General features: G+C 45.3%; 1 protein-coding gene across 1 annotated transcript; it reads right to left on the bottom strand.

Moving 5' to 3' along the window:
- Positions 1 to 2,716: 2,716 nt before the first annotated feature.
- Positions 2,717 to 4,483, bottom strand: PRSS51 (serine protease 51; the record flags this gene model as incomplete). The annotated part of the gene is made up of 3 exons (XM_079141829.1): positions 2,717 to 3,013; positions 3,177 to 3,319; positions 4,231 to 4,483. The coding sequence occupies 3 exons, from the start codon at positions 4,481 to 4,483 to the stop codon at positions 2,717 to 2,719; spliced, it is 693 nt and encodes a 230-aa protein (XP_078997955.1).
- Positions 4,484 to 18,313: the final 13,830 nt, after the last annotated feature.

The raw sequence follows: 18,313 nt of genomic DNA, 5'->3' as shown, positions 1-18,313 counted from the left end.
GAATCCAAAGAGGACCCACCAACTGTGGGTCCTGGGTCTCTTTCTTAGTGATATCAGGCATATGGTGCAATAATTTGTCCTTTACCTTAACGGGGATGTTCTGAGGATGTCCAGACCATAGACTCCTACAAACGTTACCAAGGCATCAGAACCCTGAATCTTTGTACCTTTATCTTCCATCTTCTGGAGCAAAGCATCTTAGCAGGGCATTTCAAATATTTACCACTCCCCAAGTGCGCTCTTCCCAGGTGTGAGGAGCATCATCATATAGTGTAGTGGACTAAGGTGAGACTCCGTACTGTTGTGGAGAGTGGGAGAGTTCACATAGTCCTTGGCAGGAGCCACGATGCTCTGCAGACCAAGGCATACTGATTGACATCTTGTCTTTGAGGAAATGGGAAGGACTGCATTTCCCAGATCATGCATGCTGTGTGCCAGAGTGTGTCCAATGACAAAGCCACATCAGACTTCGCAGCCCACCGGGGGTGGCCATGTGGTAAAATGGACGGCCATACATGGTAAACTGCAGGGACACACCAGGATCTTTGCAGGGGTCCTACCTGTGAATTCAATGGGCACCCTCCTCCACCCCTTAAGTCTTTCATGGTGGCTCTAATGGCAAGTGTATCGGGGGTGCAGTATTGCTTCTGATCAGCCAGTAGCGTGGACACTGAGGCGCGGTGCTCAGATCCCTCCTTCAGGATCCGCTGACTCCTTTCCTTGGCCATCAACTCTTTGGGAATTGAAGAGGTTTCCTTCAGCTGCGGCCATGGCTGCCTGTCCAGGGAAGTCCATGCTGCATGGTGGCCTGGTGCAGGGACTGCTGGACTTCGCTCCAGGTTGGCTGAGGCCTTCGGGCCAGCATCTCCGCCTGACTTCCCATTTGGTATCGTCTTCCTTGCTCTGGTGTTCACCCAGGGGTCCCCTGGTAAACCTCCCCATGGCCACAGAACCTGACTCTCCAAACTGCCGCTCCAGGACCACTGTCTGGCCACCTGGGACACTTTCAGGGCCTTTCTACCATGACGGTTCTTAGGTGAGAGGATGGAGGGGAGGGTCCCACTGGCTGCTAAGTGCAGCTACAAAGAGAGGAGCTGGGGGTTGAGGATGAGAACGGGAAGCCGTCCAGGGTGTGAGAGAAGGCCCACGAGTCTCTCCATCCGTGAGCGAGGGCCAAGAGGAGTACGGATCTCGGCTTCGGTCACAGTTGAATGCTTGCTGTTATCATGTTCCACTAGACTCCAAAAGGGCCATCCTGTATTTCATGCTGTCCTAGGAGTTCCAAGAGCTGGGACTCTCAGTGTGATGGTTAATTTTACCTGTCAGCCTGGCTAGGCTCTGTTCCGACACCTACCTGGATGTTTCTGTGAGGTGACATTTAGATCAGTAGACTGACGAAAGCAGCTTACCCTCCATGTGTGGGTGGGCCTCATCCAATCAGGTGAATGTCTTAAGAGAAAAGGGATCCCTGGAAGAGGGAATTTTGTTTGCAGATGGGTTTCGGACTCAAGAGTGCAACATAAAATCCTCCCTGTCCTCCAGCCCTGCAGAACTTAGACTGGCCGGCCCCACACAAGCCCACAGGCCAACTCCTTAAAACAAATTAGTGTCTCTACATAAGTAAAATTATATGATGAAATTGTGTATCTACTAATATTTGAATACATAAATAAAATGAAACTAATTACTAGGGAACCCTGTTAGAAGATGCACAAGACTGGAAGTGAGGTATACATTTGAAGTCACGGGCCGCCCGTATCGCCTCTAGCCCTGAATCCTTCCAGACCCCGAAACCCATGTAGCATTTGCAAAGTGCCTGAGTCAATGAATGTTTTCCTCTCCTGGGGGTTCAGGTGATTGATGGCACCAAGAAAAGATCTAGAAAAGGTCCTTCCACTGGCCCCTGAGCACTATCCAGCACTGATCTTCAAACCCGGGCCACAGTGTTCTTATCCTTCCTCTTTCGATCAGACTTGAAGCTGTTCTCTGCTTCTCTCAGTGGGAAGACCTGCTTGCTCTCTTGTCCTTGGGTTTCACCTTCCTCTGGCGATGAGCGCTAGCTGGGACCACGGTCTTCATTTAGCAGCCCACACATGTAGAGCGGGCAGACACTGCTGGCTCTCCAGCTCCCTTATTACCTTATTTTGGGGGCTCCATTAAGAGAAGGATAGGAAAAGCATGGTCCCTAAGTCCCAAGTCATGATCCCCCACTTCCAGCTCCAAGCAGACCTAAGCCCCCTGACTCTAACCTGATCTCAGACTCTGCCATGGGAGGCCCAGAGACGTTGGCAGGTGCGTCTCAGTGGGTGTTCCCTGGGGTGGGTCTGGCCAGACCTGAACCAAGGAGCAAAGCTGGCCAGCAGCTGGATCAGAGTGGGTTCCACAGAGCAAAGGAAGAGTGATCAAGAATGTCAGAGCAATGGTGACCTTCAGCTTGTCTGGTCCAGGCTCCTTTCTCATGGAGAAGGAAACCGAGCTCAGAAACATGGAGGGAGATCCCAGGGCTAGTTTCTCAACACTGCCCTGCAGCTCCTTGACGCTCCTTGTTGGGGACCCCCTGCACTGCTGAGTGCCCAGTTAGCACTACGTTTGGTATTTCCCCTTAGACATTCGTGGGAACCGGGTCCCTGCCTTGACCTACCAAGATGCTCCTAGAGGCTTATGAGGGCGGGAGGATGGAGGGGGAGGAAGAGAAGGAACAGGCTGGGACTGAAGCTCAGTGACTTGATTTATTGCCCGTGAGCATGGCAGCAAGCAGCAGTTGCCAGCCCACGCCCAGCACTAAGGGGTACTGTGGAGCACAAGCCAGGGAGCTTCCTGGGGCTCCTAGGAAAGAGCGGGCGCGCCCCTCTTTCTGCGTCTCCTCCTGGATCCATGGAATAAATTGAGCCACAGACACAAACACGCCAGGCCTTCCCCTGGAACCAGAGCTCTCGCCCCAGCTGAAGACACCCACTTGGAAGAGCCTCTGGGTTCCGTGGTCAGCACAGACCATGGGTACCCCGCTGTCTCCCTGGGAACGAGAAAAGAGCGATGTCTGTAAGCACCTCAGAACCTCCAGGCAGGGGCCCCTGGGGCTGGAGGGGCCCTAGAGGTGTGGGGGGGCCTCCCTCCTGGGCTCTGCTGGGAACCTAGAAGGTGGAAGGTGGAGGAAGGTCTGGGCAGGGGGTCCATACCTGGCTGTTGCCATTGGTGTCTTGTTCCTGCCAGGCACAAAGCATGCTCCTGGAGAGCAACTTGACCCGCTTGCTGCACGTTTTCCAGCTAATCTGGCTCACCCTCAGCTTCTTCAGGTGTGCGTTGAAGCTCTCTGGTGGGCCTGGCAAAGTGAAGAAACCGGTGTGAGACTGAGTATGGCGTGGGCCACTGACAGCCCATAGCCCATCAGGGTGGAAGTTCTGGGGGGCCTCGTAATTCCCCAAGTCACCAGTTCAGAGGGCGGGAGGTCTTAGGAAGACGTAGGGCAAGGCCCGGCCATCTCTTCTCAACTCCAGCAAGCGGTTGCTCTGCTAAACTCGTGCCCGTTGGAAGCTCGATTCTTCCAGAACTACCCACAAGAGCCCCAGCCCAGTGGACCACCTGCAGTGAGCAGCCCTGATGGCTCACTATTCCCCCACAGCCATGCTTTGTCCCTATGTAGAAGTTCAACACAGCCTGGCCTCTGAACTTGTGGTGTGTGGTGTCTTTGCCAAGCCTACAGGACACACCTGGAGGAGCTATTTTGCAGGAAGGAAATTGACCACGAGGCTAGAGGAGCTCTTGGCCTTCTCCCCACCCCGTTCCATCCTTCCCAGGAATTCTCCCTGACTGACTGGCCGGGCGCCCTGCAGGGAAAGTGCTAGAGTCAGTAGTGGCCACTGGACTGGAGGATCACTGGCTTGGAGTTATGGCGGAGGGTGGTCTACATCATGTGATTGGCAAGTGGAGACGAACATTGCAAAACAGGCCCCTAAGGGAGAATCCAAACAATTTTATGGAGGATCCATAAAAATCACCATTGCTCTCCTGATGAGATTCTTCTAAGTCCCGGGATTTTAATCAGGACCTTACCTAGGTAAGTCTATTAATTCAACCTGTGTGACGTGTTTGAGGGGGACATCAGCTCCTGCGTTCCATGAGATGAAAGGTGAAGGTGAAGGCGCTTGCCCCAGTCTGGACTCGAGTCTTCCCACCTCCAGCTCAGAGCAACCTAACCCCAGCCTCCTGCAGTTCCCACGGGAAGGCACATACCATACCCATGGGTCGGTACCCACTCTGCCATCCAACACCGGTCCCAGGTCCTCTCCTTCTCCGGCAGGCAGATGGGCATTTTTAAGCTGGTGAATTGCACTGGTGTGGCGAGCAGGAGCAGGCAGAGGTCGCTGTCGAGGGAGGGTGGCTTATAGTCTTTGTGAATAATGATCTTCTGCACTTGTTTTCTCTCCAAGTCGACGCTGCTGAGGGTTTTGGTTCCTAGGACCACAGTGACATTGACGACTGCCATTTCTAATCTGAAGAATGAATACAAAACACTGATGCTAACGACAGTGGTGGGCATTTTGCATTCGTGAGCACATTTGTGAACAGGAGAGTTGACAACTGAGTACAGAGAGGCCAGGGCAGCCGGAGTGCCACCACGGCTTAGAGAGCGGAGATCAGTGGGCAGGGGTCAGGGGCCCGACTCTAGCACATCTCTGAGACAACAAACCCTCAGCCCGGGGGAACCCCAAGCATGGGAGGGCCGTGCATCAGCTGAGAGAGGAGGAGGCAAGTTTCTTATGAAGGGGAGCATGGCTGCTGAATCCTTAGCACGTGGAACAGCGCACAGTAGGTGCTCAATGAGTGTGTGTACAATGAAGGAATCCACTGTGTTGTGTTCATATACAGAGGACAGGTGGGAGGAGAGAGGCCTGGGCTGATCTTTCAAACCGGGTGTACTGCCGGGAGGAGCAGCAGCTAGCTTTTGGTATGGTTGGCTCAGTCAGGCAGAGAAAGCAGGTGTGGAGGGACTTTGGGTCCAAAACCAGCAGGAGTGTACATAGTGGGGACAGAACCCATGGCCTTGTAGGCCTCGTGCACCAACCCACCGAGCGACCAGCCCGACCAGGAGGGACTAGACAGGTTGTAAATCAAGGCGACGCCTGGGCACTTACAGGGTTCTTGGGAAGCAGTGTGCGGCCGTCAGGACCCACCACTGGTGTATGATGGAGCCTCCACAGAGGTGTCTCCCAGACATCTGGATACTCACTTGCCACGGGAATTCACCATTCTGGACCTGAAGCAATTCGCGGAACGGCAGCCATGATGAGTTTGGAAAGGCAGGTCTGTAGCCACACTCAACAATTTCTGAAAGAGACGGAACCAGTGGCTAGCACCCAAGAAGCGCAGAGAAGTCCCGTCTAGTGTTCCTGGCAGTACTGGCCCAGCCAAGGCCAGGGCCTAAGCGGAAGGAAGTCCAGCGAACAGGCCAGGCAGGGACGGATCTTGGAAAACACCAGCAAATCGCACCTCCTCCAGGGTCTGTTCCTCCCTCCAAAGAGAGCTGTGAGACAGGAGGGCCGTGTGGAACTCTGTGGGGTTGGGGCAGTGGTGGGGACAAATCGAAGACATGCAGGGGACAAAGGCCTTGAGGTGACGGAGCAGGGAAAAGTTACTGCGAGGGATCACCAGCCGTAACTGGAGGAAGGGGAACCAGGCCTCAGAGAATGCTGCAGGGCTGGGGGAGAAGGCCAAGGAGGGACAGTCCTGCAGGGGAGCCCATGGTGGGGGATCAGAACTTGGCCAGAAGTTACCAGTTGCCGGGGCCAGAGCTGATATTGAGCCTGATCCACGGACCACACAGTATCAGCAGCACACACAGCTGTATCTGGGTGATGGACAGATTTATAGGCAGTGACACCTTTTAGGGCAGGAGGCCATTCAGAGGCCAAGGCAGAGTTGGGGGTGGGGCTCTCATCCAGCGGGGAAGAAGGGAACAACAGAGGAAGGGCAATCGCAGAGGGGGCTTCCTGGGCTGGTGACACTGCTTAATAGCTCAGATGGGAGTCTGGGTCCCAGAGCTACCGAGGGCAGCACAGTGGCTAGAGGTCTTTGTAGCCACAAGCTCCACTGTCCATGGCTGATGTTGGGCACTGGTTTGTGCAGTATGCAAAGCAGGCAGGCCTTCGATGGCTCGAGTGCTTATTCGGAGCATGTTTTAAACCACCGGATGTGTAAAAAGGGAGCTGAGTGTCTGCCAGCTAAGAGATGTCAGCCTGCTGTGAGACCCAACCTAGAGGACAACAGGCAGAGGCCCCACGGCTTCAGTGTTTAACAGGCTCACCAACAAGGTGACCATGCCTCAGGCGGAACCTGCCCCGTGAAACAGGAAGAAGAGTCCCTTCCTTCTGCAGCATCCCTCCTGAAACCTCTGCGAGAAAGTCTAACGTGCTTTTGGGCTGCAGCGAGGCGAGGGAGCCAAGGGGCGTGGATCTGGCCATGAATGGAGGATCCAAAGAACACCGGTGAGGGCAGGAGAGAGACAGCGAGGGAGACACAAAAGATACGCAGAGCAGTCAAGGACCTGCGGCCACTGATCTCCAGGAAATCTACACTCCCTGAAGGAATCCTAAAATTGCTGGCCAGGAGAATGAGAAGTATCAAAAAGGCTTTGGCACAGAAATAATATATATATTATAATACACAGAAATAATACATATATTATATATATATATATATTTTTTTTTTAAGGGGAGAAGAGTAGGAAAAAGCAGTAAAACACATCAGATGAAACCTGGCTGTTGCTTTGTTTGTTGTGGGAATCAGGCAAGAAGTGGCAAAGGGCAGCCTAAGACTGGGGGAACCCAAACTTGACTCCACACTGCAGGCCCAGAGATCAGACTCCAGATTCTGAGCCCCTCACCAGTTTCTCAGCACGTTCATAGGCTATCTAGTGTCATAAATTTTCTAGTTTACCCGATAAACAATCGTGCACAGTTTCTAGTGGGAAGTGTGGTTAGAGAAGCAGAGCGTGATAAAGGGAAGAACTGGCTCTTCTTGGGCACGGGGCCTCCACAGTGAGGAATTAGTGCTCCCTTTCCCAAGCACTAATTCTCCTGACGGTATTCTTACAGTTTTACATCCAGGCCTGGGTCGTCACCTGTTCCATCGTCACCCATTGTCACCCATTACATGTTGGAATTGCAAAATAACTATAAATGACCTTGAGAAAAGATGGCTAATAAAGACACTCAGAAACTCACCCACTCAATACACACATAGAATAGGTCCCTGATGCTGAAATTGACCAACAAAGTTTTTTTTAAAAAAGAAAAAAATCATTTATGCTGAAATCAGCAAAACCAAACCCATGCTGCACTTCGAGGATTTTCCAGCTAGGGTTTTATATTAACAGGTGAAAGTGACAATGACATTCAGCACCTAGTCTCACTATTCTAGAGCTCCTCATAATGTAGAGTTCTAGACACTAAAAAAAAAAGAAAGAAAAAAGAAAAAAAGAACCATAGATTCCTGTAACTGTTTGCAGCTCAGACAGCATCACTGTGGCCCAGGCAGGCCATGGGAAGGACAAGAGGTGCATGTCCTCCCTTGGGAAAGCCTGGGGATGGCACACTGGCATCTCCTCCTTTGACCTGACTTCTTTGAAGGTCGAGATGAGGAAACGATGGAACCAGGAACCAGAGCCAGCTTGGCAGAGAACAGTACGGAGTGACTCAGGAGAGAGGCTTTGATCCTTCCAAGAGGACCACCACCAAGAGGGAAGAAGCTCCTGAAATCCAAGGGTTCCCCTGAGCCCGGAATTTCATCTGTGTGAAGGAGCCCCCATCCCACCCCTTCAGAGGGAAAATATTCCAAGGAAATCCTTCCAGACAGGTCGTAACCCAGCCCCCCTCCCCTCACCTCAGACAAACCTAAACAAGGTGTGATGATGAGCATCCAGGGAAAAGAGAAGTTGACGGCCAGGCTGCACTGAGAGGCCACCCAGACCACCTGCTGCAAAAGTGGGCTGTCAGAACTGGCCCCAAGCCAAAAACAAAGCATATTTAAAAATGAAAATCATGCAAAATTGTTTTAAAGAATAGAATTTACAAAATACACATGATACTGCACTTATTGTTGAATCAGGGGAAAGAAAATGAGAGAGCTGTTTCATACAAAAATATTGAAGAAAATACAGTATTATAAAGTAAGAGCTCATAAGGTAAAAGAATTTCACAAGAAAAAGGCAGGAAAAAATAAGGGAAAATGATAGACTTGAAAAGTTAAAACCAAGATGGACACCGGTCACCAAGCCCCCCCGCCCCCCCCCCACAGTGCAGACGGATGCTGGTCACTGAGCCTGCCCACCCCCCCACCACACAGGGACACTGCACCTGCCCCCTGTGCTGACTCAGCACACCCTCGCTGGGGCTCCCCAGCTTCTTTGGAGGATGGTGCAGGCATTTTGAATTATTCCTGAGGGCATGGCCATCAACATTGGAAGGGCGGCTCCCTTCCTGAGACACCTATAGGAGACTGGAGGCCCTTTGACAGGTCCCTCTATTTACTCACTTACATCCTACACCCTTCCACATCCTCTTCGTTCACAACTAGAAATACTGCAAATAGTAATCGAACTCATCCTGTTTATTAAAATAATGTTAAATCCTTTATAGGGTCTCTCTGGCTCAGGGCTGCATTTTCTCTGTATTGGGTGCTGCTATTGTTGATTCCCCCTTCAAAGGAGAGGTACTGGAAAACTGCAGGGCCACAATAAACCTGCAGGGGGGAAACTTCAGTACCTCTGATCTTCACTGCTAGAGGGGAATATAAAGAAACAACATGAAAAAACAGGAAGAAAGTGTCCCTAACAAACCAAGATGCTATTTTGATAGAATCCAGTGACAGCATGGCAGTAGAAATGACAGAAAAAGAATTTAGAATCTGCATAATTAAAATGATCTGTGAAGAAAAATATGAGATAAGACAGCAAATGCAGGCAATGCATGATCATTCCAGTAAACAGTTAAAAGAGCAAATGCAGGAAGCAAAAGAACACTTCAATAAAGAGATAAGAGATTCTGAAAAAAAACAAACAAACAGAAATACTTGAAATGAAAGGAACAATAAACCAAATTAAAAACTCAATAGAAAGCATCACCAACAGAATAGATCTTGCAGAAGACAGAATCTCAGACAATGAAGACAAAATACCTAATCTTGAAAATAAAGTTGAACAAACTGAGATGTTAAGAAGTCATGAACAGAACCTCGAAGAATTATGGGACATCATGAAAAGACCAAATTTAAGAATTATTGGGATTGAGGAAGGCACAGAGATACAAACCAAAGGAATGAACAACCTGTTCAATGAAATAATATCAGAAAATTTCCCAAACTTGAAAAATGAAAAAGAAAATCAAATACAAGAGGCTTACAGAACACCAGGTGCACAAAATTACAACAGATCCCCACCAAGACACATTATAATGAAAACACTTCACATACAAGATAAAGATAGGATTTTAAAGGCTGTGAGAGAAAAGTGTCAGATTACATATAAAGGGAAACCAATATGGATATCAGCAGATTTCTCAGCCTAGACGCTAAAAACAAGAAGGGACTGGAACAATATATTTCAAGCTCTGAAAGAACATGGATGCCAACCAAGAATCCAACACCCAGCAAAACTAACCTTCAGATTTGATGATGAAATAAAATATTTCCATGATAAACAAAGGTTAAAAGAATTTACAAATAGAAAACCTGCATTACAGAACATTCTCAGCAAAATATTGTGTGAGGAGGAAGTGAAAAGCAACAATGCAAGTCAGCAAAGGGAGGACTACCCTAAAAGAAAAGTCAATCAAAGGAGAAGCCAAGGATCCAAGATGGCGGACTAGAGGGTGACTGCATCTCCAGACTCCCCAGAATCCAGGATTCAAGAAGGGGAGGCATTGAGAGACTCAGACTAAAATAGAACCACGGGGTGAGTCTCCCCCACCCAGCGAAGCTCAGCTGGGCGGCAGGCCCGGATTCGAGTGGCTTATTAGAGTGGGACAGGGCAGATAGCGTCTCCCCCAGGCAGCTCTGTGCAGTCTGGCGGTGGGCTCCTCCCACAGGGACAGATCCTCCAGCCTCTCGGAACAGGCCCCCCAGTGAGAGCCCTTCTGCACAGAAGCAGCACGGCCAGCTCTGGCCCGCCCCGCTGCCAGCTCCGGCCTGCCCGCAGGTTGCTTCAGTGACCAGCACAGGGCGCCAGGGACTTCCCCAAGCAGCCCAGCCCCCTCCGGCGGGAAGCGCCTCTCTAGGCTAGCTTCTCGGGGCAAACCGCCCAGTGAGAGCCTGTCTACACAGAGCCAGACACAAGTCCCCAAGCCAGTGGAGACCTCCGACCTACAACCAGCCTCTGGGACCAGGGCTGGGCAGCAAAAGACCTCTCCAGGTCTCTCTCCCTGGAACCAGTAGCGGGCTAGGGGCAGCGTTCTTTGGAAGCATTGCATTATCAAATTAATCCAAGACTTCTGGCTACTGAAGGCTGGTAGGTGATACACTGGAAATCTACAGGGTCACTATAAGCCAATAGAGGAAATCTACAATATCACAGAGTCCCACTGACATCTGACCAATATGAGAAAACAAGGGAAGAAAATGTCCGAAACAAACCTAGATACTATATCAATAAAACCCAATGACAGCACAGCAGAAAAAATGTCCGAAAGGGAGTTCAGAATGCACATAATTAAAACAATCAGGGAAGCAAACGAGGAGATGAAAGAACAAATGCAGGCATTAAATGAACGCACCAATCAACAGTTAAAAGAGCAAATAAGGGAAGCAAAAGAGCATTTCAATAAAGAGTTAGAGATACTGAAAAAAAACCAAACGGAAATCCTTGAAATGAAGGAAACAATAAACCAAGTTAAAAACACCATAGAAAGCATAAACAATAGGATAGATCACCTGGAAGACAGAACCTCAGATATTGAAGACAAAATATTTAATCTTGAAAACAAGGTTGACCAAACAGAGAAGATGGTAAGAAATCATGAACAGAATCTACAAGAATTATGGGATATCATGAAGAGGCCAAATTTAAGAATTATCGGGATTGAGGAAGGCTTAGAGAAACAAACCAAAGGAATGAACAATCTATTCAATGAAATGATATCAGAAAATTTTCCAAATCTGAAGAATGAAATGGAAAACCAAGTACAAGAGGCTTATAGGACTCCAAATATGCAAAATTACAACAGACCTACACCAAGGCACATTATTATGAAAATATCTAACATTCAAAATAAAGACAGAATTTTAAAGGCCGCGAGAGAAAAGAGTCAGATTACATTCAGGGGGAAACCAATAAGAATATCAGCAGATTTTTCAATCCAGACACTAAAAGCTAGAAGGGCCTGGAACAACATTTACCAAGCCCTGAAAGAAAATGGATGCCAACCAAGAATTTTATACCCAGCAAAACTTACTTTCAGATTTGACGATAAGATAAGATCCTTCCATGATAAACAAAAGCTAAAGGAATTTACAAAAAGAAAGCCAGCATTACAGAACATTCTCAGCAAAATATTCCATGAGGAAGAGATGAAAAACAACGTTGTAAATCAGCAACGGGAGGAACTAGCCTAAAGGAATAGCCAAATAAAGGAGAAACCAAATCAAGTCAAAAAACAAAAATGAGTCCAATGACTAGGAATACATATCATATTACAATAATAACTGTGAATGTTAATGGCTTGAACTCATCAATCAAAAGACATAGACTGGCAGATTGGATTAAAAAGAAAGATCCAACAATATGCTGCCTGCAAGAGACCCATCTCATAGAAAGAGATACCCATAGTCTAAAGGTGAAAGGATGGGAAAAAACATACCATGCACACGGACACAGCAAAAAAGCTGGAGTATCCATCCTCATTTCAGATAATGTGGACTTCAAGCCAAAACTAGTCAGAAGGGATAAAGAAGGACATTACATACTGCTTAAGGGAAGCATAAATCAGCAAGACATAACAATCATAAATATCTATGCCCCAAACATTGGCTCATCAATGTACGTCAAACAAATCCTTCTCAATTCCAGAAATCAAATAGACCACAACACAATAATACTAGGTGATTTTAACACACCTCTCTCACCGCTGGATAGATCATCCAAACAAAAATTGAATAAAGAAACCATAGATCTCAATAACACAATCAACAATTTAGACTTACCCGACTTATATAGAATATATCATCCAACAAAGAACAAATACACTTTCTTCTCAGCATCACATGGATCCTTCTCTAAAATAGACCATGTTTTATGCCACAAAGCTACTGTTAGCAAATACAAGAAGATAGAGATACTACCTTGTACTCTATCAGATCATAATGGACTGAAATTAGAAATAAATGACAGCATAAAAAACAGAAACTTCTCCTATACTTGGAGATTAAATAATACACTATTATACGATGAATGGATAACAGAAGACATCAGGAGGGAAATTAAAAAATTCTTAGAAGTAAATGAGAACAAAGACACATCATATCAAAATTTCTGGGACACTATGAAAGTGGTACTGAGAGGAAGATTTATTTCATGGGGTGCATTCAACAAAAGAATTAGAAATCAGCAAATAAACAATTTAACATTACAGCTCAAAGCCCTAGAAAAAGAAGAGCAGACCAACACCAAAAGTAGTAGAAGACAGGAAATAGTTCAAATCAGAGCCGAAATCAACAAAATTGAAACAAAAGAAACAATCAGAAAAATTAACAAAATAAATAGTTGGTTCTTCGAAAAAATAAACAAAATTGATAAACCCTTAGCCACGCTAACAAAGAGAAAGAGGGAGAAAACTCAAATTACTAAAATTCGGAATGAACAAGGAAATATCACAACAGACACGAGTGAAATACAAAACATAATTAGAAGCTATTTTGAAAATCTATACTCCAACAAAACAGAAAACCTCAAAGACATCAACAAGTTTCTAGAGACATATGAATTACATAAACTGAACAAGGAGGACATACACAACTTAAATAAATCAATTTCAAGCAATGAAATAGAAGAGGCCATCAAAAGCCTACCAACAAAGAAAAGCCCGGGACCAGATGGGTTCTCAGGCGAGTTCTACAAAACCTTTAAAGAAGAGCTCATTCCAATACTTCTCAAAGTATTCCATAAAATAGAAGAGGAGGGAACCCTCCCAAACTCATTCTATGAAGCCAATATCACCGTGATACCTAAACCAGACAGAGATACATTGAGGAAAGAAACTTTCACACCAATATCCTCAATGAACATCGACGCAAAAATTCTCAACAAAATTTTAGCAAATCGCATACAAAAATATATTAAAAAGATAGTGCACCACGATCAAGTGGGTTTTATCCCAGGGATGCAAGGTTGGTTCAACATCCGGAAATCAATAAATGTCATTCACATATCAACAGACTAAAAGTTAAGAATCACATGATTATTTCAATAGATGCAGAAAAAGCATTCGATAAAATACAGCATCCCTTCATGCTCAAAACACTAGAAAAAATTGGGGTAGTGGGATCATTCCTTAACACTGTGAAGGCCATCTATGCTAAGCCCATGGCCAATATCATTCTAAGTGGTGAAAAACTGAAAGCATTCCCCCTAAAAACTGGAACAAGGCAGGGATGCCCTCTTTCACCACTTCTATTCAACATTGTTCTTGAGACTCTAGCCAGAGCAATTAACAAACCAAAGAAATTAAAGGGATACGAATTGGAAAAGAGGAACTCAAACTATTCCTGTTCGCTGATGACATGATTATATATTTAGAGGAACCTGGAAATTCCACCAGAAAACTCTTAGAACTCATAAGTGAATTCAGTAAAGTAGCAGGTTACAAGATCAATGCTCATAAATCCAATGCATTTCTATACGTAAGTGATGAATCTTCAGAAAGAGAAATAAGGAAAACTACCCCATTCACAATAGCATCGAAAAAAATAAAATACTTGGGAATCAATCTCACAAAAGAGGTGAAAGACCTCTACAATGAGAACTACAGAACACTAAAGAAAGAAATTAAAGAAAACCTTAGAAGATGGAAAGATCTCCCATGTTCATGGATAGGAAGAATTAATATTGTCAAAATGGCCATACTACCAAAAGTGCTATATAGATTCAATGCAATTCCAATTAAAATCCCAATGATGTACCTTACAGAAATAGAGCAAGCAATTATGAAATTCATCTGGAAGAATAAGAAACCCAGAATAGCTAAAGCAATCCTCAGTAGAAAGAGCGAAGCAGGGGGTATCGCAATACTAGATCTTCAACTCTATTACAAAGCAATAGTAACAAAAACGGCATGGTATTGGTACCAAAATAGACAGGTAGATAAATGGTACAGAATAGAGGACATGAACACAAACCCAAATAAATACAATTTTCTCATACTAGACAAAGGGGCCAAAAATATGCAATGGAGAAAAGATAGCCTCTTCAACAAATGGTGCTGGGAAAACTGGAAAACCATATGCAACAGAATGAAATTAAACCCCTATCTCTCACCCTGCACAAAACTCAACTCACAATGGATCAAGGACCTCGGAATCAGACCAGAGACCCTGCATCTTATAGAAGAAAAAGTAGGTCCAAACCTTCAACTTGTTGGCTTAGGAGCAGACTTCCTTAACAGGACTCCCATAGCCCAAGAAATAAAAGCAAGAATCAACAACTGGGATAGATTCAAACTAAAAAGCTTTCTCTCAGCAAAGGAAACTATCAGTAATGTGAAGAGAGAGCCTACAGAGTGGGAGAATATCTTTGCCACTCATACTTCAGATAGAGTGCTAATATCCCGAATCTATAAAGAACTCAAAAAACTCTACACCAAGAATACAAATAATCCAATCAACAAATGGGCTAAGGAAATGAACAGACACTTCACAGAAGAAGATGTACAAGCAATCAACAGATATATGAAAAAATGTTCAACATCTCTAGTAATAAGAGAAATAAATGCAAATCAAAACTACCCTAAGATTTCATCTCACCCCAATTAGAATGGCGATTATCAAGAACATAAGCAACAATAGGTGTTGGCGAGGATGTGGGGAAAAAGGTACACTCATACATTGCTGGTGGGGTTGCAAACTAGTGCAGCCACTCTGGAAAGCAGTATGGAGATTCCTCAGAAAGCTTGGAATGGAACCACCATTTGACCCAACTATCCCACTCCTTGGCCTATACCCAAAGGACTTAAAATCAGTATACTACAGAGATACAGCCACATCAATGTTCATAGCTGCTCAATTCACTATAGCCAGATTGTGGAACCAACCCAGATGCCCTTCAGTTGATGAATGGATAAAGAAGCTGTGGCATATATACATAATGGAATATTACTCCGCCATGAGGAATGACAAAATTATGGCATTCGCAGGCAAATGGAAGAAATTGGAGGATATCATGCTCAGTGAGATAAGCCAATCTCAAAAAACTAAAGGACGAATGATCTCGCTGATAAGCGGATGAGGACATATGGGGGGGTAGGAGGGGTTAGTGTTAAGGTTAGGGTTAGGTTTAGGGTTAGGGATAAGGAGGATGGTAAGAATAGAGGAAGAAAGGAATGTATAGAGGAAAAAGAGGGGTGGGAGGGAGGGGGGAGGGGAAAAAATAACAGAATGAATCAAACAACATTGCCCCATGTAAATTTATGATTTTTAATTAAAAAAAAAAGGAGAAGCCAAGTCAAAAACCAAAAATAAGCCAAAATGACCAGGAATACAAATCATATCACAATAATAACCCTGAATGTTAATGGCCTAAACTCATTAATCAAAAGACATAGACTGGCAGGTTGGATTAAAAAGAAAGACCCAACAATATGCTGCCTTCAAGAGACTCATCTCATAGAAAAAGACATCCAGACTAAAGGTGAAAGGATGGGGAAAAATGTACCATGCACATGGACCCAGTAAACAAGCAGGGATCTCCATCCTCATATCAGATAAAGTGGACTTCAAACTTAAGTTAGTCAGAAGGGATAAAGAAGGACATTTCATACTGCTTAAGGGAAGCACAAAACAGCAAGACATAATGATTTTAAATATTTATGCCCTAAACAATGGAGCCTCTATGTACATCAAACAAACCCTTCTCAATTTTAAGAATCAAATAGACCAAAACACAATAATAGTGGGGGACTTTAACACACTGCTCTCACCGCTGAATAGATCCTCCAAACAAAAAGTGAGCAAAGAAAATGTAGAACTAAATAATACAATCAATGATATAGACCTAATGGACATTTATAGAGTATTTCATCCATCATCAAGTGAATATACCTTCTTCTCAGCAGTTCATGGAGCCTTCTCCAAAATAGACCATATGCTATACCACAAAGAAGCCATTAGTAAATACAAAAAATAGAGATACTACCTTGTATCCTATCACACCATAATGGAATGCAATTAGAAATCAATGATAAAATAACAAACAAAAACTACTCATACACCTGGAGACTAAATAATATGCTATTGAATGATGCAATGATAACAGAAGACATCAGGGAAGAAATAAAAAAATTCTTAGAGGTAAATGAGAACAATGACACAACATATCAAAATCTCTGGGACATTCTGAAAGCAGTACTAAGAGCAAAATTCATTGCATTGAGCTCATACATTAAAAAAAATAAAAAGTCAACAACTAAATGACCTAACATTACATCTTCAAAGCCGTAGAAAAAGAAGAACAGATCAACACCAAAAATAGTAGAAGACAGGAAATAATTGAAATCAGAGGTGAAATCAATGAAACTGAAACAAGAGAAACAATCCAAAAATTGATGAAACAAAAAGTTGGTTCTTTGAAAAAGTAAACAAAATTGATAAATGCCTACCCACACTAACTAAGGGAAGGAGAGAGAAAACTCAAATTACTAGAATTTGTGATGAAAAAGAAACGATCACAACAGACACCATTGAAATACATATCATAGGTGGAACCAAGATGGCAGACTAGAGGGAGGCTGCGTTCCTTGTCGCTCCGCAACGCCAGATTCAAGCAGAGGATGTCTATTTCTCGGTGAGGCAGTTTTTGCTGCTTATCGATCCCCTGCTCTTTACCCCATTTGTCTGCTGTGATCATCTGCAATCTGCCAGCATATCGATGCCTTTTTTGAGAGCAGATTGCTCACTATCAGGCATCTATCATCTGCCATTTGCCTGCCTCTCACCTGTCCATCGCCTGCCTTACCCCTATCCATTACCCAACGCTCAAGGTTCACCTCCCAATTGTCTGACAGCTGCCAGCAGACTGACCACAGACCGCCAGTGGAGAACCAGCTGCCTGCTGCTGCCTGGAAGTTCACTGTTACAGTACCTGCAGGTTTGATTATACGTGGCTGCCGCCATTTTGAGACAACAGCCAGGCCCTGTGGGACCCCTGGCCGGACTGACTGAGTCCCGTCTCCAGGATCCCTCAGCCTGACCGATCATTCCCTGCCTCTGGGGCCCTCACATCGACTGACTGCTCCCTGCTGCCAGGACCCCCAGACCAACTGATGGCGCCCTATCACCGGGACCCCAGACCAACTGATTGCACCCGGCCTCCTGGATCCCACAAACACACCAAACACACCCGACCTCCAGGTCCACTGCCGGACCAACTGCATCCTGTCTCCAGGACCTCCAGCTGACCATGTCCATCCCTGAGCTACAGCTCCCCATTTGCCAACACATTTGGAAGCCAGAGCAGCCATCTTGGATAATCCTGGAAGCCGTAGCTCCGATCTTCGGGTGGGGCAAATCCCATCCTGAGACGCCTGCTGGAGGCTTGAAGCTCATTGTCAGGTACCTTTCATACATCAGGCTACTGAACACTGGGAGGTTTCATTAGTATATGACTGTTATACAGTAGATTTTCTTTTTTCTCCTTTTTAAAAAAAAATTTAAGTTTTTATTTCTTTACGTTTCTTGCTTTCTTTTCCTTCTGTTTACCTGTTCCCTCAGAGTTGCTTTCTCCCTTATTTACATGCTAACATCCGATTTCTTTTGATTACACTCTCACCCTTTCTATTTTCTAGAACTTCTGAATATTCTTTTATTATCCCATTAACAGCCATATTCTTCATCCCTCTGCATCCTCTTTGTCCTCCATCAGAAACTGCAGACCTTATTGCAAACCTGTTTGTTTTACCGAAGATAACATTTGACCTCATTTTGTTTATTATGGCAATTTTGTTATTGTACCCATAGGGGCTATTTGGTCTAGGATTGCATAGTGTCTAGTTTGGGCACTGCTAATATTGATCTTCCCTTAAAGAAAGGGTTTTGGAAACCTATAGGGCCACTATAAGCC

Source organism: Sciurus vulgaris (assembly GCF_902686455.1).
Source record: "Sciurus vulgaris genome assembly, chromosome: 5".
In the NCBI taxonomy this organism is placed as follows: domain Eukaryota; kingdom Metazoa; phylum Chordata; class Mammalia; order Rodentia; family Sciuridae; genus Sciurus; species Sciurus vulgaris.
The sequence above is the reverse complement of the archived record's forward strand: the minus strand, read 5'-3'. Positions and strand labels throughout refer to the sequence as shown.